Raw genomic sequence first — 27,279 nt, 5'->3', positions numbered from 1 at the left:
AAATTAACCGTGTAGTTTGTGATGCAGGAGTTAGGAGGAGGTACCGGAGTTCAGGAAAAACACAGCAATCTAAACTCAGGTAGAAAAGACACCGTCTAGAAAAGGAGTCAACCCCCATTAAGACTTGACTGGAAAGGCAGCTCAACTCTAAAAGCACTGTGCGTCTCCAGGTTATTGCTCCTGACCCACATCTAGTGAGGGCTTTAATGAGTGGCTGTGGAGAAATGGCCGGAAGTTAAATTGTTTCAGAAATACAATGATGGGACAGACCTTAGAACATCAGGTCCTTTCAGGACGGAACACTGTCCTGAACAACACGTAATTGTTTGCAGAAAGAAACATTTAAACCTTGCACAGCATACATGAGAAAAATGTGGATGTGAGTGCTCTGGCATAATGTTATCTAAAGAATATAAAAGTAACTGTACTCCCATCCCTGAGATAGTCAACAAATATGATGTGGAAGCTTGGGTCGAGGCTCTTAGTCCTTGAGATTCTGAGTCCCCTGTTCCCATCTTTTCTTAATTCTTTTGTCTCTTCCTTAAGTTCTGTGGCACCTCCCGTTCCAGCTGTTCCTTATGTTGAGCTGGTCTCAACAGCTGGAGCTCAATGTTTGGCAGGACTTGGGGCTTGCATGCTCAAATAAGAGAAGGATCCCTGGAGCAAAACTAAAAATTGGTGTAATGTCGCAGAACTCCGAGGGACGGCCCTGAGCCAGAAGCCTTCAGTTGGTAAGAACCTCTCGGGTATTTTAAACAGGGTTACAGTGGGAAATGTGGATAGTACAACCAAGTACCGTCCTTATGTCTGTCTCCTGAAACAGCTCCTCAAAGCAGGGGGAGCTAAAGCTAGTGAGTCCCGTTTTATGGAACTTTTTAAAAAACATTTATTTATTTATTTATTTATTTATTTCCCCTTCCCCTCACCCCAGTTGTCTGTTCTCTGTGTCTATTTGCTGTGTGTTCTTCTTTGTCCACTTCTGTTGTTGGCAGCGGCACGGGAATCTGTTATTTCTTTTTGTTGCATCATCTTGCTGTGTCAGCTCTCCGTGTGTGTGGTGCCATTCCTGGGCAGGCTGCACTTTCTTTCGCACTGGGCGGCTCTCCTTATGGGGTGCATTCCTTGCGTGTGGGGCTCCCCTACGTGGGGACACCCCTGCGTGGCAGGGCACTCCTTGTGCGCATCAGCACTGTGCATGGGCCAGCTCCACACGGGTCAAGGAGGCCCGGGGTGTGAACCACGGACCTCCCATGTGGTAGACGGACGCCCTAACCACTGGGCCAAGTCTGCTTCCCCTTATGGGACTTTTACAGGTTGTTGAGGCTCACACTTCATGGTTCCCAACATTGGGCAGTGTAGAATTAACTGATTGGGAATGAGTTGGTAAGGAATTGAAAAAATTACATGTTGAAGGGGCTTCCATCCTTGTTACTATCTGGCCTACGTGGACCATTATTAAGTCCGTCCTAGAACCTTTACAAACAGAGGATGAAGAAGAAGATGAAGAAAAGGTCCATGATGACCCTTCCCCTATAAAAATTTCTAAAGGTTTTGATTCTAAACTATCTTTGCCTACAGCCCCTCCATTAATTAATTTTGAGGAAATTGATATACCATCGCTTCCTCCACCCCTTACACCTGTGCGTGGAAATAACCAGCCTAAATTATCCTCTTTACAAAAGGGAATCTTGCAGGCTAGAACAGAGGGAGATCATGTTGAGCCGCTTGTGCACAAAAAGGCTAACTCACAAATACAACATCCCGCACAGCCAAACGTGCTAAATAAGGCCCTTGTTAATGAAATCATGCTTGCAAGAGAACTCTCTGTTAAAGTGTTGACTAAGATAAGGAAAATATTCTGGCAGTAACTGTGCAAACCACCTGCTGCCTACATGATAATGTGGCTGTAGGCTAGTGAAGCTGATAGAATGAAGTGGCTGGAAGAGGAGGAAAACACAACAATGATGTTCTGTTTTGTTTCCATGCTGATTCTGATTGGGCCTATTTGGCCAAATAAATAAAATTAGTAAAAAATTTTTCTCAAGGTGTTAAAAGTAATCCCAAAAAAATGTGTGTTAACTGTCTGTCTAAACTGCTAAATAAAAGCTTAACTGCATCTATACTGCTCAAATTATCTTAACTGGTTGCTGATAACTAATAAAAGTTTTCCAAGAACAAGCTTGCATGTTACAGGCAACATGGATTCCAGAAGAATCTTAAAAGCAGTAAAATCAAAGATGTGAAATGATGGAGGGCTTGGAAACAGTGAAAAGTAAGAATTATGAGTCAAATTGTAAACTTTACGTTTTTGTTGGTGAGTTGTAATTGTTTTTGTGTTTACCTGTTTGTTTAATGTCAGTGTGTATTTTGATACCTCCGGATGGTAATAAAAATTGATAAAAATCTCTAAAAGAGCTCTATTCAAATAGACAAAAATTAAATAAGAATTTATATTAACACATAGGTTTAAATGTTAATAAGATCTCTACAATGATAAAAATTGTAAGTCTTAATCAAGACTAATTACTTAAATCTCTCCATAAAAAATAATTCTTGCCTAAGTTGAAATGAATAGTTTATTTTTCCTCACAGGATAAAATGAAGGATGTAAAACTTAAATGAATATTAAAGAAGGTAAAGAGTTTGTGGGACTGCTGACTGAAATTTAATAAGTTTATTTTTAAAAAGTGTGTTTTGTCCTAAAATAAGATGACTAGTTTTCATAAAATCAAAATGAAAATAACAGGACAAGACTTGAATGCATATGGCAAATTGTAGAAGGTAATGTGGTAACATTAAGGGAATGTGTTCTGTGGTGAAATTTGTCTTAAAATAAAATAATTGTAGTAAATATGGTTATAAATGATTATAAAAAGTTTGTGGAAGCATTGTTTGAATTGAAGTGTTTAAATGATTAATTTTAGGAAGTCATTATTAAACAAAACTGAATTGATAATCATAACAAAAAATAACTTCATAACAGGAAGACTTGTTGGCAGCCAGTCTCCCCTGCCAACTTGTTTCTAAAAGACTGTTTCTAGTATTGCATGCTACTAGGTATTTGAAACAAAGAAAAGTTGTATTTGTATATAATCAAATGGAATCATTATTTTGACAATTTTTTTAGTGTTGATGGTAATTGTACCAGTTGTAAGAGGTTTGCTTGGAAACAGTTTCCAAAATCATTTTGGTAGCTTATGTATGTAGGGTGTATAGAATGTGTTTTTATTATTATGGAAACAGAAAATAATTTTTGTCCTAAGATAAAATGATTGGTTATTAAGAAAGAGTAAAATGTGGGTCAAAATCTGAATGAATATAGAAAGTGCAGAAGGTTTGTGGAAAAGGAATTTTTATGGTTAAAGTTGAGTAAGATTTGATGGTCTGTCTATAAAGTTTTAAAAGCTTTAGTATCAAATAATATACTGATGCAAAGTTAAAATTTTGTTCTTTCTCAAAGTTTCTCAAGTCATTAATCTGTTTTAATAAGAGTTTATAAAGAGTTTTTCTCCTGAATAATCAGTATACAAAGAAAGTGTTTTATCAAAATAGCTTCTTGTACTTTAAACCTGATGGATCGTTTCCTTGGTTTTTTAAAAAGAAACAAGTCTCATCACTTTTAAAGGAACATAATGTTCAAACCTGCTTTCTCAAAGTCAAATCCTGAAAAGTATTTTTTTATCTCAAACTATTGCAAAAGATTTTTTCTCTTACCTTGAAAAAATTAAAGTAATAAAATAGTTAAGTTCCTTTAATATGTTATAAGTTGAATGGAAAGTGTTTAAAAGTGTTACAAAATTAAAAGGATTCTTTAACCCTCTGTTAATTAGTTGTGGGAGTAAAAACTTCATATGAATACTTAGACTGTATAAAATTCCTGAAAATTTACCAATGTTTCAGCATAATATTAGACAAAAGTACAATGTTGTTAATCATGGTTGTAATTATTTAATAGTATGTGTCACAGAAACAACCCCTATGGTAAATTAAAGTAACCCCACTGCTGTATGCAGCAGTCCCATTGCTAGTTTGTTGCAAGAAATTAATATCCAACTGTGTCACTATCGCTTTGTTTTAAAACTTGCTAAGACTTTCTTTAGTACCTTCTTAGGCAAGTCAAGTCAGCCTACATTCTCCTACCTGTAGAAAACCCAACAATGGACTTTTGCAGTGCTTCCCCGAGGCTGTGTGCATAGCCCAATCATCTTCCCTCGCCTGGTGGCAAAGAATCTGGCTGCCTAGAAGTAATCTGTGGCTGAAGCCCTACTGATGACATTATGTTAACCAGTAATCCTTTTTTCAGAATTAAAAGAAACATCAGAGACAACAGTATCTTATTTTAAGAGCCTAAAATAGGCAAACAATTGGGACAGGCTGCAAAGTCCCAGCTGCTCTATCTAATTCTTAAATTTCTTTGGTTGGATAAGACAAAACTATACCCTCTGCTTTAATTGATAAAGTACAATGTTTTCTCATGTTAATGGAGCTTGCAACATTATTGGAATAGTAAAAACTTTTCATCCCTCACTTAGTTCAATTATTAAAACCAATGTATGTGTTAATTGGGAAAGGTCCTACATGGGAGTAGGAGGACCTCCAGCAGGGTGCTTTAAAAAATAAAGAGGTAGAAGGTAGACACTGACTTAGCCTGTGAATTGGATGTGGCCAGCACCAATATTGGCTTTGGGTGGGGTTTGTGGGAAAGGCAATATTCTAAACAAGTACCCCTTGGATTTCAGTCACAATTCTGGGAAGGGGCCAAAACCAAAATATAAAAATGCAATTGTGTGCAGCATAGGAATCGCTGCTGAAAGTGAAAGATCTAACCCACTAGTGTCCAGTCACTCTGAAGACTGCCATCCCTATCCAGAGGTGGATTGCAAATACTAAAAGCAAGACAAACAAGGGACTGTTGTGAATCACCCTCAATGGGGGAGAGATCTGTGGAAGAACATCTGGGAATCCGGCCAGCAGTGACAGGTAACTGTCTATCACGTCCCTGCCCATTCCTCTAACACCCCTTTCAGGACTGTTGAAGCAGATGCCTTTGTGAAGATCCAGAGCCACACCATTGAGACCTGAGAAGCAGCAGAGTGGCTCCACCAGAAAGGCGAACATCATGGATACCAAACCTTGTGCCTAGCCCAGCACACCCAGCTGCCTGTTACTTGCCAACAGTTAGTGGACATCACACGCGAGTGCCCTTCATGCTCACTCCAATGACTGTGACATGGGACCCCTCCTGCTCTTGGGAGGGAATAAAGTATGCTTTCACCGCTGCAGACACTGCATTGGGACTCTTATAACAAGCCAGTTACTATTTTCTGTGTAGAAAATTATTCCTTGCAACAATGGACTAAGTTTAAATTTGACTCTGTGAGTTGTGACCCCAGGTCCAGCAAAGATGGTAACAGCAAGACCAATGAAGGCCTTGAAATTATGAGTTAAAGTGCCAGCTGCCCCATAGCCCAAAGAGGGGGAGTAATAATAATTTGTTGCTGCCTATGCCTCAAACTATATAAACTGGAGAAAATGAGGCCATTTGTGATTGAGTACTGGCCTATATAGCCTTGCTGGTTGGGAATCTTAAGCCCATGGCAAATGGAAGTCTATTCATTAAATGTCTGCTAGGTGAAAGTCTTATTGTTTGTTGTTGTATAATCTACTGCACTTATGGATTATGTATAAAATGCAGTTTTGAGCTTGGGAGAAGAATTACAAACTGCAAATATGAGCTTATGCGGAAAATATGATTGGAATATACCTAGATTTTGTGTGACCCCCATTTATATAACAGCAGTGATATTCCTTCAGAATCCCTGAAAAGTCATTTACGTGGCCATAGAGATTACAAGCACAAGTAACTAGCATTTAACATGCTCATTTGTAATTGCTTCCTGCCTCACAAACTGTGACAGGAATTGCAGATGGATTAAAATCCCTGAACCCTATGATAAGGATTAAGAGTTGGGGAGGGGTATTCTAGGAGGTATATTAATTATCTGTTTCTATCTGGTTTGATGGGTTTAGTCCTCACATGCATACTACAAACCCTCTGGAGATTAATACAAGAAACTGCCCAAGCTGTATTCATTACTTTGCAAAAACAAAAAGGGGCAAATGTGGAGAAAGGGCAGGAGGTTAAAATGTTTCCATAATGCAAACGAGGATATGGACCTTAGAACATCAGGTCCTTTCAGGACGAACACTGTCCTGAACAACACATAATTGTTTGCAGAAACATTTAAACCTTTGCAGCATACATGGGAAAAATGTGGACATGATTGCTCTGGCATAATATTATCTAAAGAATAAAAAAGTAACTCTACTGCCATCCCTGAGATATTCACTAAATCCAGTGTGGAAGCTTGGGTGGAGGCTCTTAGCCCTTGAGACTCTGAGTCCCCCGGTCCCATCTTTTACTAATTCTTTTGTCTCTTTCTTAAGTTCTGCGGCGCCTCCCGTTCGAGCTGTTCCTTTGCTGAACCAGTCTCAACAAGTGGCTCTCATTGTGAGGGCAGAAACTTCATCTATCTTTTTTTTTTTTTTAAAGATTTATTTATTTAATTCCCCCCCCCTCCCCTGGTTGTCTGTTCTTGGTGTCTATTTGCTGCGTCTTGTTTCTTTGTCCTCTTCTGTTGTCGTCAGCAGCACGGGAAGTGTGGGTGGCGCCATTCCTGGGCAGGCTGCTCTTTCTTTTCACGCTGGGCGGCTTTTCCTCACGGGCGCACTCCTTGTGCATGGGGCTCCCCCACGCGGGGGACACTCTTGCGTGGCACGGCACTCCTTGCGCGCATCAGCACTGCGCATGGGCCAGCTCCACACGGGTCGAGGAGGCCCGGGGTTTGAACCGCGGACCTCCCATATGGTAGACGGACGCCCTAACCACTGGGCCAAAGTCTGTTTCCCAAAACTTCATCTATCTTGTTCACCATTTATCCAGAATTTTATCCCAGTGCCTGAAAATGAAAAATTCAATTAATATGTGCAGAACGAACCAATTAATTACAGGGTGAATGTTATAAAAGTCTTTGAGGACTTCAAGGAAAGATTTATACTCTTAATATTCTAGGACAGCACTTAGCTCCAGTATCTTTTTTGCAAATGATTGTTTACTAAGAGGTCAACAAGAAAATCCACCAAGTGACCTTTGGGATCCCCTTTGACTGAAAAGCCACAAGAAATGCTTCAACAGGCCAGTGGGTTTCCTGGACGAAGAAACATCTTCATATTCTTCTTCCTATATAACCACTTCTTGGAATCTTTCAATATACAAGTACTTTTTAAAAATATATATATATTTTATATCAAAGTTACAAATTACTTAACACAACATAACTACAATTACAATAAATCTGTGTTAATATAAATAAACAGTTACATTCCCCCTTTATTTTTGTTCATTCCTCAATTTCTGAGAGGTATGGGATGATGTCCACTCTGACTGCTTCAGGCTGAGAAGGAAGGTAGATATTATGGGGCAGAGGAATGGAATTGTTTTGCTTGCAATTGCATATACTCTATAAAGGCGGTGTTTGGTCTCCAAAGTGGAAATTAATTCCAATTCAGATTCCAGCCCCTCCAATTTCTTTCCCTGCTATGCTTCCTCTTCAAATGTCTACATAACGAATGGAACTTTGACCTTAGAATTGGCAGTTTTCAGCGATAATTTGGCTTCTCGCCAAGCACACGTACCTTCTAGCCTTCTAGTGTTCAGCTATACTAATGAAAGACTTGAACTTGCTGGTATCTCCCCTTTGATTTCAGCCTTTAGGAATATAGCAAAAGCTGTCTCCGCTCCCTGATCTTTGGATCAGCACTGCTGTAGGGCTGTACTTCTCGTCCTCTGGAGAATCCTGTTATCTATCCTAAAACAGTATTTGCTTCCCACTCTGTGCAGGACCTTTAGGATAACTAAAGAGAGGAAGGTAATGGCAGGAGATTGGGGTAGAACGGACAGCAGTATTTGGGGAAGGCAGAGAACATCCTGAGCCAATGATGCGGGACCTGCTTTTCAACAGGGGCATATTTATACACATTTATTTAAAGACTCTCTTTTTTTCTCCTAGTTTTCCCATTCTTTAGGTGAAGGGAAAATTTTGACTGATGTCAAATTCCTCACTTCAACTTTAGTCAATGTCTATCAGTAGGGAATTATGGTTAAGCTATGGTACATCCATCTCTGCTGGACAGACAGGAGCAGTAAGCCCAAGCAGATGCTCTCACAGCACACTATACTTTTCCTATCTAGAGGTTTAATTATAGTTTTATTTTTATGATTATTTAATGTCTGTCTCATCTACTAGACTGTGAGCCCAGTGAAGACAGGGACTGGGAGGGCGGGCATGGTGAGCCCAGTGCTCTGCGCTGGGTAAGGCTCCTAGGGGACCAGGGGTTCTTAACCTTTTTTTCTGACAGACCCCTGAGCCAGTCAGGTGAAATGAATACTAGTGTACTTTATTTATTGCATACATTCATAAGTGAAGGAAATGCTAGATTTCAGTTAGAAGTCAGAGAAAATAAAGATACTAAGTTGACTTTTTTCAATTCAAGCTCACGGACCCTTTGAAATCTTTTGGGTCCACAGACCCCTGGTTAAGAACCCCTGCAGGGAAACGGACTTTGGCCCAGTGGTTAGGGCGTCCGTCTACCACATGGGAGGTCCGCGGTTCAAGCCCCGGGCCTCCTTGACCCGTGTGGAGCTGGCCCATGCACAGTGCTGATGCGCGCAAGGAGTGCCGTGCCACACAGGGGTGTCCCAAGGAGTGCACCCATAAGGAGAGCCGCCCAGCGCGAAGGAGGGAGCAGCCTGCCGAGGAATGGCGCCGCCCACACTTCCCGTGCCGCTGACGACAACAGAAGCGGACAAAGAAACAAGACGCAGCAAAAAGACACAGAAAACAGACAACCGGGGGAGGGGAGGGGAATTAAATAAATTAAAAAAATAAATCTTTAAAAAAAAAAAAAAAAGAACCCCTGCAATAGATGCTTAATAAATATTTGAATGTACAATTAAATCCATAAAGTGGAATACCATGCAGCCACTTAAAATCATGATAGTGTGGAATTGTTTATTAACATATAAAGTTACCCATAATATAATGTTAAATTTTAAAAATCAAATTCTAAAATAGTAGACACCATATGACCCATTTTTAGAAAAAGCATAGCTACACACAGATATATGAATCAACATGTTAATAGTGGTGGATTATGACATTTTATTTTCTTTGTAACTCTGTATTATCTGATTTTAAAAATCACTTATTTATTTTGAAATAAATCAGGTAGACATTAGAATTACCTTTTCTTCTGTCATAAAACTCATTTGAACAACTAAATTCGGCATAAAATCAGACATGTATTAGAAAGCATCTGTATTTCTAAATGCAAATCAAAGTGTTGGATAATCATTTTGGTTCTATTTCTGATTAAAGTGAGCCTCTAATAAAAATAATCATTATACCTTCATTTCTGTATCACATTTATTATTTTATTTTTCTGCCCATAAATACCCATTAACCTCCTCCTTTCTCTTACTCATTTTTCTATTCAGAATATGGAGAATGGAATAGACCTCACTTCTTATCCCATCCTGTTTTTTAGATGAAGGGTAAGAAAGTTAAAAAGGAGTGGACTTCTGGATGCAAAAAAGTGCCAGAAGCTGCTACACTTAATATGTCCTTACATGAAGCAGGTTTGAAAACATGAAGTTTCTTCCTAACAAAACACCAGAATGGTATCAAAATTTTAAAAATTTACCCATTTTAAACAAACACCTTTAATGGTCTTACTGGTTATAAAACTATAATTGGGCAGTTAAAGATTACCTTTTAACTTTTCCTATTAAGAAATATTAATTATTATAAATAAAACATTTATAGATGATAATCTCTATAGAGCACGAATATTCTGGATATCATAAAAGAATAACTGCACTTATTTTACACAACAACTTACATTATTGTGGGGAAACAAAATATTTTTGTATATAAATTCCTTTTTTCAAGTAAGAGTAGTTGAAAGAAAAGTTTCACTAACAGTTAAAAAAAAAAGAAACTAACAAATACTATATATAGCTATCTTTTTGTAACATTGTTATTCTTGCCACTTTCAATCCATTCAAAGACTGCAAAACCATATTAAGTCATACTATGACCTATAAAATGTAACAGCCCAGGAAACTATTACATCATTACTTATTTTCAGTAAAATTCTAATAGAACAATGATAAGTATTGTGTCTTAAATCTTAATCAGATAATACAGATCATTCGTAATATGGATTGTAATAAAGTATAAGGGCTGGCACAAACAGGCTTTACATATTCTTTGGAAGCCCAAAAATTTCAAGATGTCTTCTCAATCTTCATTTCAGATCTAGTAGCATAAAAGCTGGGTTTTCTAAGTAGGATTTCCATAAATTTGAGAAGCGTGACATTGTAGCACCATCAATAATTCTGTGATCAGCTGACCAGCTCACATTCATTATCTGTGCCTTATATATTTCTCCCTTCTGGTTAAATCGGGGAAGGACCTAGATAAAAGAGAAACACCAAAGAGTAAATCTTCACTCAGTCAGAGTTATTAATAAAACACATCAGGGGGAAGCAGATGTGGCTCAAGTGACTGGGCTTCTGTCTACCACATGGGAGGACCCAGGGGCCAGTGCGCACGAGGTGAGCCAAGCAGCAAGATGATGACGCAACAAAAACAGAGAGGAAGAGGAGAGTCAGGGCGAGATGCAACAGAAACCAGGAAGTGAGGTGGTGCAAGTGACAGGGAACCTCTCTCCACATCAGAGGTCCCCAGGATCAAATCCCAGTGAATGCTAGAGGAGAAAACGAGAAGACAAAAAGAGAAATAGACACAGAAGATCACACAGCGAATGGACACAGACAGCCAAAACAGCAGGGTCGGGGGCGGGGATGGGAGGGAGGGGGAGATAAAAACACACACACACACACACACACACACATATATCAGGGTTGTAAGGCCAACACCCCTCCATACAACTGACAGGAAATGGGCATCCCAGATAAGTTCTGAAAACACTATAATACTTTCCCCATCATCTCTATTTTTTTGTGCCTCAATTTTTCAGAGTTTCTCCAAAGTACTTCCTTTCCACTGTATAATTTCTATACCTACATTAAATTTCATCTCAGATTTCAATTATTTAACAAATATTAATATTTTGAGTACTTACTACAGGCCAGGTATTCTTCTAGACATTGGGGATAGAGCACTGAATAAAGCAAACTCCTTGCGATCTCAGAGCTAACATTTTAATCGGGAGATACAATTAAGATAAATAAGTAAAATGTGCAGTGTGTTAGGTGGTGAAAAGGGCACAGGAAAAAAATGAAGCAATTTTTAACGGGGACAGAGTGTTGGCAGGGGTACTGGTAGGGGATAGTTAGCATTTTCTGTCAGGGTGGGTAAGAAAAATAAACCAGGGCTTCCTCACAGAAGGAAACGAGCGACACGGATGCCTAGAGAAAGAGAGCGTGGAAGCAGGACTGGAGAGCTGGGGGCACAGCCACGGAGGCAGGGAAGCGGCGGTGAGGGCAGGGCTGGGGGGAGAAGTGGCCCAGAGGCAGGGTGAAGGTGGGGCATGCTGCGAAGGGCAGTGCTTCTCAACCCGTCTTTGGTAAAGAACCTATTTGCTTGCTTGTTTGATTGTTCGAGGTACCAGGGGCCACGGACTGACCCCAGGACCTCATATGTGGGAAGCCGGCACTCAACCACTGAGCCACATGGGCTTCCCTGAGTTGGTTTTATTGTTTTGCTTGTTTTTATTTTTCAGGAGGCACTGGGAACCAAACCTAGGCCCTCCCATGTGGGAGGTGGGAGCTCAACTGTTTGAGCCTCGTCCGCTCCCCCTATTTGTTCGTTTTGGCTTCTTCCTTTCTTTTGCTGTCTCTTCTCTGTGTCCATCCACTGCACGTTTTTTCTGTGTCTGCTTGTCTCCCTTTGCTGCGTCATCTTGCTGTGCCAGCTCTCCGCGGCACACGGGCTGTCAGCGCTCTGCGGCGCCCAGGCGGTTGCACAGGCCAGCTGCCTTCACAAGGAGGCCCTGGGGCGCGGACCCAGGTCCTCCCATATGGCAGACGGGAGCCCAACCGCTTCCCTCCCCCTATTTGTTTTTAATTTCCAATCTTCTGCTGGCTATTAATAAAAAATACATTAAAAATGAATTACTAGAGGCAAGAGCGGGAGGGAGCACAAAAGCGGGAGCCACAGGCAGGCGGGTGGTGCCCGCCTTCTGGAGCCTGGATGCGTGCCTGTCCTCAGGGCAGCGAGGGGCCTCTACTGTTCACTGTGAGGCGGCCGCTAGGAGCAGGGACCCCACCCTGCGGTCCCCTCGCCATCCCAGCAGTGCAAGTGCAAGCTGGACACAGGGCTCACCAAGTCCCTGCCAGATGAATAAAAAAAGTGCCTGCACAGCTCTCTGCCTAAGACCCACATGGACAGCACAGTAGTGACGGAATCCTGCAGGAGCGGGCTGTTTTAGGAACCTACAAAGCAGGAGGTGCCTGGCCGTCGATCTGGAGAGACTGCACCAAAATGAGTGCTTGCTCGAGGTAAAATGGCAGGTTTCTACCACTGAACTCGGAGGCCTTGGGAAGGTAAATCATTTCCCCCTATGGCTAAGGGCCCCAGCACTCCCTGAGAACTGCCGGTCTTGTGGCAACGTTCCCAAGCCCCGTGTTCCCCAAACACGTGAACCCCCAGCCTGTGCTCCCTGAACCCCCAGAACCCACATCTCACAGACCTACGTACCCCGAGTCCACACTCTCCGGGGCCTCCGTTTCCCGAGCCCAGCACTCCCAGAAATCCAGCATTGCCCTAGCCCTCCCGTCTCAGACTAACTCTGGAAGTGGGAGGGTTTAGTTGGGAGGGGCAAGGGGGCCCAAGGAGTGCAGGTTCAATTGTCTGGTCCCCCCCTTTTTATTGAGTTTGGAGGAGCATACCAGCTGACCTGGGGAGAGCCTAGGAAGAGAGGAAGGGTGAATCTGCTTGAGAGAGCCTGATTTTCCTAAATGCCCTGGGATAGGAGACTTGGTCTGGGAGATGGTGGCGTCAGAAAAAGTAACTATCGCCCCAGCAGCACACCTCAGGGAGAGGGACAGTAGGACGTGCTTTGCTTCCAATAGCGTATTTAGGATTCCTGGCAAGGGGTGGGTGCTCTCTCTCAAGAAATTAAGAGACATTATTTTCTGAGGTGAGCTGGTTCACCAGACTCCCACTTGAATCTCCTACAGGAGCCCTCATGCAGCCTTCCTGCTGCCCTGGGAGAGGGGAAGTGAGGAAGGGAGAAAGGGGGAAGGTCAGACTCCTAAGCACTTTATTCAATTGCAAAGAGGGTTCCTTGCCTGAGGCCTTGTCTGGTATTTTTTGTTGGTTTGTGTTCTTGTTTTTCCTTCCTCTTTATCCCCCCATAGCCTTTTTTTCCTTTCTTTTTTCCTTGCTTGCTCTTTTTTCCTTCTTTTTTCTTTTTTTATATTAGGTGCTGCAGGCAACATTTCTTATTTGCTGTGCTTCCTCTTCCTCAATTTCCTCTTTTCTTTTACATCTTTCTATCCTGCATCATTTATTGTTTCTCTTATATTCCACTTCTCTTTGTTTAGCCCCCAAAATTTCTGACTTTTTATCTCTAATACCTCTATTCTGATTTCTATCTTTTATTCACTCTTTATATTACTGTCCTTTCTTTTCTCTTTCCCTCTCACCTGACCATACTGGCCTTTTAATTCACACTATATTCCTTCCCATATTCAGTTTACTATCTTATTACAGGTACTCTACCTTTTTACTGTTATAACTCTACACAGCTTACATGAGATCAATATTCATTCTGCTAGATCTGCTAGCATTCACTATCAATACTACTTTTATATTTTTCTTTTCTTACCCTTTTGCTTTCTCTGGTCCTAATATTTTGCTTCAAGGGAACTTAGCCAAAAACAAGGAAATCAAATAAGAGGAACAAAGCGACAAAGTGAAGACTTAACATGCACACAAAAAGAACAACTAATTAAACTCCAAGACAAAGAAGCTAATCAACTGTATAAACCCAACAAGATAAAATGATGACCAGACAGCAACAAAAAACTACAGACCATACCAATAATCAGGAGAACATGGCCCAATCTAATGAACAAACTAAAAACCAGGAAGAGGAGTGGAACATCGAACAACTAATTAAAGCTCTCAAAACATGTATCATGGATCTATTTAATGAAGTGAAGGAAGAGATTAAGCATATTAAGAAAACACTTGGAAAGCATACAGAAGAAATTGTAATTATATGCAAAAAGATGATATGATGGGGATCAACAGCACAATTCAAGAAATCAAAAATACACTCTTAGCAAATAACAGCAGATTTGAAGAGGCAGAGGCAAGAATTAGTGATGCGGAAGACAGTACATCTGAAATCAAAGAGATAGTAGAAATGATTGATAAAAAGATAGAAAATACCCAGCAGGGACTTAGGAACCTGAATGACAATGCAAAATGCTCAAACATACACATTATAGGCATCCCAGAAGGAGAAGAGAAGGGAAAGAGGACAGAAGGGTGTTGGAGGAAATAATGGCTGAAAACTTCCCAAACCTATTGAGGGAAATGCACAATGCACCCCAAACACCATAAAGCCCAACAGGCCTACCCCAAGACATATACTTGTCAAATTATCCAATGTGCAAGACAAAGAGAAAATAATAAAAACAGCAAGAGAAAAGAGAACCATCACATTCAAGGGAGGCTCCATAAGATTAAGTGCTGATTCCTCATCTGAAACCATGGAAGCAAGAAGGCAGTGGTATGACATAGTCAACGTACTAAAAGAAAAGAATTTCCAACCGAGAATACTCTAGCCAGCAAGGTTAGCATTCAAAAATGATGGAGAGTTCAAAATATTCACAGATAAACAGAAACTAAGAGAGTATGCCAACAAGAACCCTGCCCTTCAAGAAATACTAAAGGGAGTACTGTAGGAGGAAAGAAAAAAACAGGAGAGACAGAGTTGGGGGAGAGTGTAATGACAACTAAAACGACAAAAAGAGGGGGAAAAAATCAAACAACATATGACAAACACAAATCCAAAAACAATATGGCTAATATATGTAATTCTTTGAAAATAATAACAATGAATGTCAATGGATTAAACTCACCTGTTAAGAGACACAGATTGGAAGACTGGATAAGGAAATATGACTCATCTATATACTGTCTACAAGAAACACATCTTAGACCTAGGGATTCAAGGAGATGGAAAGTGAATGGCTGGAAAACAATCTTACAGGCAAGCAATGACCAAAAAAGGGCAGGAGTAGCTATATTAATATTGTACAAATAGACTTCAAATGCAAAACTATTGTGAGAGACAAAGAGAGACACATATTAGTGGAAGGGGTAATCTTACAAGAAGAAAGAACAATCATAAACATTTATGCCCCTAACAAGGGCTCCTGAAATATACGAGGCAAACACTGGAGAAAGTAAGGGAAGGAATAGAAGCCTCTACAATTATAGTGGGGACTTTAACACACCACTATCACCATTGGACATAACATCTCAAAAGAGAATCAATAAAGAAACAAAGACTTTGCACAATGTATTAGAGGATCTGGACCTAACAGACATATACAGAACATTACACCCAAGTACAGGAGGATATACATTCTTCTCAAGCGCACATGGATCATACTCCAAGATAGACCACGTGTTAGGCGACAAAGAAAGTCTCAATGAATTCAGAAAGATTGAAATCATACAAAATAATTTCTCTGACCACAGTGGAATGAAGCTGGAAATATGCAAGGGCCAGAGACTAAGATTTGGCACCAAGATATGGAACTTAAACAACACATTCTTAGAAAAACAGTGGGTCAAGGAGGAAATCTCAACAGAAATCAAGAACTACTTTGAAACTAATGAAAATGATAACACAATATCAAAACTTATGGGATGCATCAAAAGCTGTACTGAGAGGAATTAATTAAAAAAAAACAGCAAACTAACCTGAAAGAAATAAGATCAGACAGAACTAAATGAAAAACAGAAATTAAGAAAGTGCTCAAAAAAATAAACAAAACAAAGAGCTGGTTCTTTGAGAAGATCAATAAAATTGACGAAACCTTAGCTAGACTAACAAAGAAAACAAGAGAGAAGATGCAAATACACAAAATAAGAAATAAGAAAGGGGATATCACCACTGACCCCACTGAAATATAGACTATCATAAGAGGATACTTTGAAAAACTATATTCCAAAAAGAATGACAATTTAGAGGAAATGGACAAATTCCTAGAAACATATAAGCAACCTACATTGATAAAAGAAGAAACTGATGATTGCAACGCCAGTCACAAGTAAAGAAATGGAATCAATCATTAAAAACCTCCCAACTAAGAAGAGCCCTAAGCCAGATAGTTTCACAGATGAATTCTACCAAACATTCCAGAAAGAACTAACACCAATTTTGCTTAAACTGTTCCAAAAAATCAAAATACAAGTAACATTTCTTAACTCATTTTTTGATGCCAACATTACCCTAATACCAAAGCCAAACAAAGCCACCATAAGAAGGAAAATTACAGACCAATCTCTCTAATGAACTTAGATGCGAAAATCCTCAGTAAAATACTTGCTAATAGTATTCAACAACACATTAAATGAATTGTACACCACGACCAAGTGGGTTTCATTTCTGGTATTCAAGGATGGTGCAACATGAGAAAAGCAATTAATGTAATACACCACATAAACACATTGAAGGAAAAAAAATCACATGATTATATCTATAGATGCAGGAAAAGCATTTCAAAAAATACAGCACACTTTGATAAAAACACTGCAAAAGATAGGAATAGAAGGAAACTTTCTGAACATGATAAAGGGTATATATGAAAAACCCACAGTTAACATCATTTACAATGGTAATATCCTAAAATCTTTCCCTCTAAGATCAGGAACAAGACAAGGATGCTCACTATCACCCCTTCTATTTAACATTGTGTTAGAAGTACTTGCTCGAGCACTGAGGCAAGAAACAGATATAAAAAGGATCCAAATAGGAAAGGAAGAAGTCAAAATTTCACTATTTGCAGATGACATGATCCTATACACAGAAAGCCCTGAGAAGTCCACAACAAAGCTTCTAGAACTTATAAATGAGTTCAGTAAAGTTGCAGGTTAAAGATCAATGCACAAAAATCAGTAGCATTTCTGTACACCAATAATGAGGAATCTGAGGAGGAAATCAAGAAACAAATACCATTTATAACAGTAAATTAAAAAATCAAATACCTAGGAATAAATTTAACTAAAGATGTAAAAGACTTATACACAGAAAACTACACAACATTGTTCAAGGAAATCAAAGAAGACCTAAATAAATGGTAGAATATTCCCTGTTCATGGATAGGAAGACTAAATATTATTAAGATGTCTATCCTACCAAAACTGATCTACACATTCAATGCAATCCCAATAAAAATCAACACAGCATTTTTTAATGAACTAGAAAAACTATGAAATTTATTTGGAAAAGAAAGAGGCCCCGAATAGCCAAAGACATATTGAAAAACAAAAATGAAATTGGCGGAATCACACTACCTGACTTCAAAACATACTACAAAGCTACAGTAGTGAAAACAGCATGGTACTGGCACAAGGATAGATGCACTGACCAATGGAACCAAATTGAGAGTTCTGATGTAGATCCTCAAATATACACTCATCTGGTATTCAACAAGGTCACCAAACCCACTCGACTAGGAGAGAATGGCCTCTTCAACAAATGGTGCCTACAGAAGTGGATATCCATATGCAAAAGAAGGAAAGAGGATTACCATCTCACACGTTATATAAAAATCAACTCAAGATGGATGAAGGACCTAAATGTAAGAGCCAAGACCATAAAGACCTTGGAAAACAACGTAGGTAAGCATCTACAGGACCCTGTAATCGGAAATGGCTTCCTGAACTTCAGACCCAAAGCATGAGCAGCAAAAGAACAAATAGATAAATGGGACTTCCTCAAAATTAAAGCTTTTTGCACCTCAAAGGAGTTTGTCAAGAAAGTGAAAAGAGAGCCTATCCAATGGGAAAAAATATTTGATAACCATATATCTGATAGGAGAGTTATCCTGCATATAAAAAGAACCCCTATATCTTGAAAATAGAAGCAAAACAACCCATTTTAAAAATGGCAAAAAGATATGAACAGATGCTTCTCCAAAGAAATACAAATCACTAAAAAGCACATGGAAAAATGCTCAAAATCACTAGCTCTTAGGGAAATGCAAATCAAAACTACAATGAGATACCATCTTACTACCATAAGACTGACAGCTATCAAAAAAAAAAAAGAAGACTACAAGTGCTGGAGAGGATGTGGAGGAATGGGAACACTCATTTACTGCTGGTGGGAATGCAGAAGGATCCAGCCATTCTGGAGGACAGTTTGGCGGTTTCTCAAAATGTTAATTATAGATTTGCTGTATGACACAGCAATTCCACTGCTGGGTAAATACCCAGAAGAAGTGAAAATAAGGACACAAACTGATAAATGCACACCAATGTTCATAGCAGCATTATTCACTACTGCCAAAAGTTGGAATCAACCCAAATGCCCATCAAAGGATGAATGGATAAATAAAATGTGGCATATACATACAATGGAATACTACTCAGTTATAAGAATGAATAGAGTACAAACACATGTGATAACATGGATGAATCTTGAGGACCTGATGTTGACTGAAGCCAGGCATTGAAGAACAAATACGACATGACCTATCTGATATGAAACAAGCAAAGCAAGCTGTCTCAAGGAGCTAGAGACTGGAAGATAGGCTTAAAGGAATTTGGGGAGGAGAGGAAGGTTGTCAGCTGATGGCTATATGGATGAAGTCTATGATAAGCTGGAAGTAAGTATTTGTACAGGGAAGGGATAATATGAGGGCACAGGGATACCTTTGGGTGGGGCTTTGCAGGCTTGAGGGGGCTAGGGTTGGGAGGATGGTCAGATGGTCCAAGGAAAGGAGGGGTAGGGATGGGGGGAACATTTGAATATGGGAGACTGTCAGGTATATGGTTGAAACTATAATGTTGAGAAAATTCTTTAGAAAATATAATAAGGAAGGATTACGTGTTTAAGGTGCTTAAGGGGGGTGGCAATTGGTACAGGGGCAGGCTTCTAGGGAGAGTGTGAGTGCTCATTTAGTCATAGTGTGTTATATCATTGGGTGGAGACACATACAATGAGTGTGAAGGTGTACCCACATCCTGGGGAGACCTGATGTTCTCAGAGGAAACTGTGTTTCTTGAATTGGGGGCTCCCAATCAGTTAGGGCAGTGTAGTATGTCAAGCCTTCAGCATTGTTCCAAGTATCTGTAAATCTGGTCCCTCAAGTAGTGAAGACTGATTGTCACTGTGCGCCCTAAGGGGAGGGGGAGAGAGGTATAGAATAGATGGAAGCAGGGTAACTGGGGGCAATAGAAGTGCTCCACAAGATCATGTAATGATGGATATAGGACATGTTAACTTACCCAAAATTGTATAAAAGTCTGTAAGCTAAAATGTAAACCATAATGCAAAACATAAGGAAAATAAAAATTTTTAAATGTGTACAGTCAAAAATATAAACCATAATGTAAACCAAAATGGAACCATGTTTGATAGCTATGTTTCAAAATCTGTACATCAGCTGTAGCAAATATAACATGAAAATGTAAAAAGATCATTGATGGGGAAAGGGGAAAAGGGTTTGATGTTGGATATATGGGAGTCCCCTATACTGTATGTGTGATCTAAAACTTTTCTGAAGACAAAATTAAAAATGAGAAGAAAAAAAAAAGAAAGGATGTGGACACTGAGGAAGAAATGGAAGAGTGCCTTGCTACTGTACATACAGGGCAACACCTACTACAGTGATGAAAGGCAAAATGTGTAAAAGAAAGCTTTATATTTTCATTTTTTTAATATACCAACTTATTTTTACTTTAAGTTTAGTATTTCTAAATTAGTATATATTGTTTCTAAACTTTAAACCCATCACTATATTTCAATTTCCTATTAAGTGAATTTGGCATATTAGGCTTCATTGTTGAGGAAGTTTTGGACCACATGAAGTTCAACTATGACAGCGGAGGAACACTGGTGTGGGGTGATGAACACCTGGGTGGGAGGGAGTTCTCCAGGACATTTATATATAGGACATAAAAATGTTCTGATATATGTTGGCTATTTTCATAGTAGTTAGAGTTATAAACGTCAACTGAGGGAGCGCTGAGTTCCCACCCAGGGGAGCTTTGTTACATTCCCCAGTGGAACAGCAATAATCCCCCAACAAGGAAGGAAGGTCCAAAAATGAGCCCTTGATACTGATGACTGTGCTTATGAGCCTGTGTGCCTTAAATATGCACTAGCCCTACAGCTTCAGGGTGCCTAAGAGTTACCTCTTGAGAGCCTCCATGTTGCTTAAAGGTGGCCACTCTCTAAGCCAAACTCAGCATGTAAATTCATTACATTCCCCCCAGCATGGGACATGACTCCCAGGGATGAGCCTCTCTGGTGCCGAGGGATTACTACCAATCACTAGCTAGTGATGCAACTAGAAAGACATCTTGAATAAAAGGGTCAACTCAAGCCAGCAGACTTTCTCAGCCTACATGTAGGATCATGGGTTAAAAACTACTTTTTGGCCTTGAATAAAAGGGGGAAATGGCAAAGACAAATGAGTTTATATGGCTAAGAGGCTTCAAAAAATAGTTGAGAGGGCATCAGAGTGGTTGCACTTATGCACGCCTCAGCAGGACCCCAGAAATAGCCAAAGTAGATACAACCCTAGGTACTGGTTCTCCTGAAGGCTACAGATATCCACAGGATATGTGGTCATGGTAGATGAATTTGGAGTTCTGTTCCATGTCAGAGGGCCCTACTTTGGAATTTGTGCTCCTGAGTATGATGCAGCTGGACTCAGACGTAATCTTTCTACACATGTCTCTTCTGTCACTTTTACTGAACCTGTGGTTGGTGCTAGGGATGGTGTATACTCAAGGGACTTGAATCTCTGGACTACCCATGTGCCAGCAGGGCCCTGACCCTCAGGAGCATTGCAACTCCTAATCTCTGGTTCTTTGGACTTACCCAGGTCAGCCAACAGGGAGGTGAAGATGGTCAACCAACACACCAGGGAATCAAGAGTGCCTACAGGGAAGGGGACAAGGCTTAACTGATAGAGCGTCTGCCTATCATATGGGAGGTCCAGGGTTCAAACCCAGGGCCTCCTGGCCTGTGTGGTGAGCTGGCCCATGTGCAGCACTGTGGCACACAAGGAGTACCGTGCCATGCAGGGGTGTCCCCCACATAGGGGAGCCCTATGCACAAGGAGTACACCCCGCATTGAGCTGCCCCACATGAAAAAAGCGCAGCCCACCCAGGATGGCACTGCATACACAGAGAACTGACACAGCAAGAAGACGCAACAAAAAGAGACACAGATTCCCAGTGCCACTAACAAGAATGCAAGCAGACACAGGGCAGGGGGAAGGGGAGAGAAATAAATAAAATAAATCTTTAAAAAAAAAAAAAGAGTGCCTACTACTGCAAGCAGAAGAATTGCATCCATCATCCACATGGAATCTAAGTCCCCTCTTGATCTAGAGGTGGAGTGGACATCACCATCCCAGGGTCCACAGAATGGAGGAATAAAATATGGATTAGCGTGGATTTACTGATATTCTACCATAAAACCATTGTGACTAGTAATAGAATAAATTGTAGCATTGAGGTGGAGAAAGTGGCCACAGTAGTTACTGAGGGCAGGGAGAGGGAAGAAGAGATGTGATGTGGGGGCATTTTTGGGACTCTGAATTGTCCTAAATGATATTGCAGGGTCAGATGCTGGACTTTAAATATCCTGCCATAAGCCACTGAACGCACTGGGGGAGAGTGTGAACTACAGGGTAAACTATTATCCATGTGGTATAGCAGTGCTCCAAAATATGTTCACCGAGTGCGATGAGTGGCATGGCACTCCTTGTGCACATCAGCACTGTGCATGGGCCAGCTCATCACACAGGCCAGGAGGCCCTGGGTTTGAACCCTGGACCTCCCATGCAGTAGGCAGATGCTCTATCAGTTGAGCCAAATCTGTTTCCCTGCATTTTATCTTGAGTGAGATGGGAAGCCAATGGAGATTTCTGAGCAGAATGTTCACTGAAAGGAGCAGACATCTGGAGAAGCAAGTTTGAGAGTGCAGAGCAGTAAGAAATTTGCAAGGTCTCTTAGATATCCACGCAGATTATAAGACTTAAGTTCAAAGGAGTTCAGTCTGGAGATAATAAATTTGGGAGTCATCAGTGTTTAAATGATATTTTAAGCCAGGAGATTGAATCAGACAAAGAAGAGAAAGGGCCAGGACTAAGCCTTGGGGCACTGCAGTGTTTAGAATTGGGGAGAGAGAATGTGGGCAAAGGAGACTCAGAGTGAATGGGACCTGAGATAGTAGGAAAACCAGGATAGGTGGTATTCTCAGAGCCAATGTGAAGAAAGTGTTACAATGAGGGGTGGTGGATTGTTCAAGTGCAGCTAACAGGTCAAGAAGATGAGGACCAAGAAATGAGTAACATGGTGGACTCATCAACAAGGCATTTAAAAATTTTTAGTGAAAACAGAAAATAGCACAGGAGAGAGATGAGACAAAAGGACAAAGGAATTAAATACTACTTGTCCCTACCCAACAAAAGATTACTTGCATTAAGGCACTATACTCTGAGAACTATACTTCACAACTTGAAGAATCCACAGGTAAAATGCTTCTGTAAAAATATATCTAAAAGAATTCAGAAGAAAACAAAATCTCTTGAAAAAATGAAAAAGTTGATAGGGTGATGGTTTGGAAATTAGAGGAAGCCAGAAGAAATTTGTGAGAATCAAATGGTGAATTCCTGTTGAGAGGAGAATGAGTGATAGAGATGTTATCAGCAGAGAAACTTTTGTTTGGGAAAGAACATTCTCCTGTCATGATCAAAAGGACTGTATCTTTTTTTTCTCCCCATGGATGCTAAGAAGAGGTGGTAACTTAGCAGCTCGAGTGCTGTCTGCTAGAAAGTGAATGTAAGGCTGAATAAGCGGTTGGGAGAGAGTCGGATACCAACATGAAAATAATAAACTCATGAAAGACAAGCCCCAGAGATGTTCAATATACAAACATTGTAAGTATGGAAAAGAAGAAAGGTTCTTTAAGCATGAAGAGCAAAATCAAGGTTAATGTAGTGACTAATAACAAAGGACATTTAATAATGGTGGTATTGAAATAGAGCCCGGAAGCTTCTTTCTTTTTTTTTTTTTTTAAAAGACATTTATCCCCCTCCCCTCATTGTTTTTGCGCTTGCTGTGTCCACTCGCTGTGTGTTCTTCTGTGTCTGCTTGATCTCTCTTAATGCAGCACTAGGAACGATCCTGGGACCTTCCAGAGTGGGAGGGAGGCACTCGATCTCTTGTGCCACCTCAGCTCCCTGGTCTGCTGTGTTTCTTATTGGCTCTCTGTGTCTCTTCTTGTTGTGCCATCTTGCTGCGCCAGCTCTCTGTGCAGGCCAGCACTCCATGTGGGCTAGCACTCCGCGTGAGCCAGCTTGCCTTCACCAGGAGGATTCGGGAATTGAACCTTTGACCTCCTATATGGTAAACGAGAGCCCAATCACTTGAGCCATATCTGCTTCCCTGCAAGCTTATTTCTTGATCTTGGTAGTTCCTGACCTTGAGTTAAGAGGGATGCCCCCTGACACTCCCCCCCACCCCCTACCAAATTCTGATTCAGTTTGTATTGGGTGGGTGAGCTTGAGCATCATTTTTTAAAGATCCCCAGATGATTCTAATATGCAGCTAGGATTAAGAATCATTGCATCCATTATTCTAAATCAATGTTTCCTCAGTATGGCTACAGATCACCTGTATTGGAACCATCTGGCTTCTTGTTTAATATGCAAGTCATGAGGGCTCTGCCCCGCAAGGCAAAGAAATCTGTATTTTTAACTAGCCTTCCCAATGATTCTTGAACTGAGTAAAGTTAAAGAGAAATGCATGTCTCTTAGGTAGAAATAACAATTTGGACTGGCCTACTAATATTCTTTGATATTTTGAAATAGTGCTATTATTTTGATAGCAACAGATTGGCTTTATTTGTGCTTATCCATAAAGACTCACATCTGTGCCTGGCATTATCATTGACAGTGGTGAATCCAGACAGAACAATGCAGAGCACCATTTATTATATGTGGAGGCAGTCACCTGAATTGCAGGTCTAGTTCTTATGAAGAAATAATAGGCTCACAGAGCCAAACATTAAAAACGCAAACCTACGTGGTAAAGGGAAAGCCTTAGAAATAGTTACTCTTCTTTGTGGTTATCTCTCCCAATTTTTAAAAATTTTATTTATTTCTATCTCCCCCTCCTCGTTGTTTGTGCTTGCTGTCTGCTCTCTGTGTGTTCGTGTGGGCTTGTCTTCTTTTTTAGGAGGCACTGGGAACCAACCCTGGGACCTCCCATGTAAGAGTAAGGTGCATAATTGCTTGAGCCACCTCTGATCCCTGCTTGTTTTATCTCTCATTATGTTTCCTCATTGTGTCTCTTTGTTGCACCATCTTGTTGCATCACCTTGCCATGTCAGCCTATCACATCAGCTCACTGTCTTGCTTGTCTTCTTTAGAAGGCACTGGAAACCGAACTCAGGACCTCCCATGTGGTAGGCAGGTGCACAACTGCTTGAGTCACATCTACTTCCCTCTCCCAATTTTTTAAATTCCATTTTTCAATTATTTAATAAACATACCTTAATTAATCCAAGAGCCCCAATTGCTACTTCAGGTGGCAATATTACTGGTTTGGCATAAGTACCACCAATCTAAAAAAATTAAAATAAAAAAGGAAAGGTAGAAAACTTTAGCTTTAGGGGGAAAAATGGAAAATGAAATTTTATAGTATTCTTAAATGAGCATATGATCAGACTTCTTAAGTTATGGCATAACTGAGGGTTAAGAATTAATAAACAATTATGATTACTGAATCAATATATAGATGCCTTTTTTACTTTCTGGTATACTATAAAATAGTCAAAAGTTAATACCTGAAATTCCTGAAACTGGCTAGACCGACCTCACCTTTGTGTATGGTCATTTGTACCTGAGCCTGCTATTATGATGATTATTGCAGATGGATTTTACCTTTGTCTATGGTCATTACTAAGACCTGCTATTGTGATGATTATTCCAGATCCATCTTACCCTTGATATCAACATTTCTATTGAACTCCACCCTCCTGTTTGAAATCCATAAAAAACCTTGTCACTGGCCCCCACTTTGTACTCACCCCCATCTGGTTCAGTCCCATAATGTTTATTAAGGAGTGAGCCCCATCTCAATTACTCATCAGCCTAAACCTCCCTGGCTTTGGCTATTATAAAACTATCAGAATTACTGCAGTTCGGGGAGGCAGATTTTTGGGCCCTTAGGTGACTGACCTCCTTTGCTCTGTGCTAGCAAATAAACTCTTTCTCTCTTTGCAACTCTGATGTCTCAGGAATTAGTTAATGAAGTGCCCTGGGCAGAAGAACCCCCGCTTTGCTTGTTATCAGTAGTTTGTGAATCTGAACATTATTACTCACTGATCCAATGTTGGAAAGAGTAAATGTTCCTCCTATAAGATCGGTGGTTCCAATCTGACCTGCTGAGCCCAATTTCTGGAGACGGTTCAATTCACTAGCAATCTCAAATACAGAGCAGATCTGAACGTTTTTTACATTAGGGACAATCAACCCTTGCTCAGTATCCATTGCTACCCCAATATTATGAGAAGCCTGAAAAGAAAAAAGATAAATATTTTTTGGCAAGAATATAAGACAACGGGTCATTTTCTACATTGTTAGTGGAATGTAAACTGATACAGACTTTCTGTAGAACATTCAACAATATTGTGACAGTCTGAAGTTGTTTTATGAATCTCCCCCACCAAAAGGATTACATTTTGGAACTAGTTCATTCCTGTGGGCGTGGAGCCCCTTTGATTGGACATCAGTGAGGCATGACTCAAGTTGGGTCTCTGCCCTCTTAATGGATGTTTATATAAACAGAGACACAGAGACAGGGAAAGACTGAGAAAGGAAGCTGCTGTTTTGATCCTGCTATATGAGAGAAAGGAGAAAGTAGAGAGAGAGAGAAAACTCCAGGTTCGACCACAGCTGCAGAAAGGTAGGGAGGCCCCAAGAGGCTGAGAGATCCTGAAGGCTGGAAGCAGTAGAGCACAGAGACATGGAAAGAGGCCCCCAGAGCAACTCAAGGCTGAGGAGATGAGCCCTGCCATATGCCTGATAGCCACGTGGCAGGCTGCCAGGATCACCAGAGCTGACTGGTGAGAAAGCATCTCTGACGGTACTTGTTTTGGATATTTCATGGCCTCAGAACTGTAAGATTTTCCCCTAATAAAATTCCCATTTAAAAAAGTCAACCCGTTTCTGGTACTTTGCATCAGCAGCCCTGTGGTAAACTCAGACAAATATGTACCAAAAAACTCCCATTTATAAAAATTTGTGCTGAGGAGATAAATGCAGAAGTAGAAGATGCATGATAATATGGAGTAAAGATTGTTTCTAAGTTTAAAAAATTGCAAACACCAAAATGTTTTGTAAATTCCAACTGAAATAAGTAACATTTATTTTAACATATTGACATGTAATGGTGTTCATAATATATTAGCTGAAGCAGAGCAGTTGTAGCTCAGTGGGTGAGCACCTGCTTAGCATGTACGAGGCCCTGGGTTCAATCCCCAGTACCTCCTATAGATAGATAGATAGATAGATAGATAGATAGATAGATAGATAGATAGATAGATAGATAGATAGATAGGAAGGTACATATAATTCCATTTTTTAAAACCATGCAAACATGAAATCCTGGAACGATGTACATTTTAACATAAACAGTGAGTTTCTTAGGGCCATAACACTGAAGATAATTTTTTTTTTTACAGCACGTATATACTTAATCAGGAAATATTTAAGCATTATATAAAATAAACTCTTCCTGATTAAAAATTTTCTATTGGAAAAATTGTTTCTAGTTTAAAAAATTAAATTAGAAGTCCACTGAGTAGTTCCAACCACTAAAATCAATATGGACTGCTTCTCACAAAATAGAAAATCAACTATGTTTATCAGCTTTTCTGTATTAGTCACACAGTAATATTTTAGATTAGATCCCTCAAAA

The 27,279-nt window shown here is 40.2% G+C and overlaps 1 protein-coding gene across 2 annotated transcripts in view; it reads right to left on the bottom strand.

The window, feature by feature from the left end:
• Positions 1–9,051: 9,051 nt before the first annotated feature.
• DBT (dihydrolipoamide branched chain transacylase E2) overlaps positions 9,052–27,279 on the bottom strand; it is an 84,917-nt gene continuing 66,689 nt past the window's right edge. The window contains exons 9-11 of one of the 2 annotated variants that reach the window (XM_004471684.3): positions 25,683–25,874; positions 24,851–24,922; positions 9,052–10,536 (exon numbers count right to left, since the gene is read on the bottom strand). In XM_004471684.3, the coding sequence (XP_004471741.2) occupies positions 10,369–10,536; positions 24,851–24,922; positions 25,683–25,874 (432 nt within the window). In that variant the 3' untranslated portion in view covers positions 9,052–10,368. The remainder of the gene's footprint in view (positions 10,537–24,850; positions 24,923–25,682; positions 25,875–27,279) is intronic. The other variant, XM_058303120.1, reaches the window with a different exon arrangement.

The sequence above is a fragment of the Dasypus novemcinctus genome, chromosome 9, assembly GCF_030445035.2.
Source record: "Dasypus novemcinctus isolate mDasNov1 chromosome 9, mDasNov1.1.hap2, whole genome shotgun sequence".
NCBI classification, from domain to species: Eukaryota; Metazoa; Chordata; class Mammalia; order Cingulata; family Dasypodidae; genus Dasypus; species Dasypus novemcinctus.
Note: the sequence above shows the minus strand (reverse complement) of the source record. Positions and strands in the feature narration are given on the sequence as shown.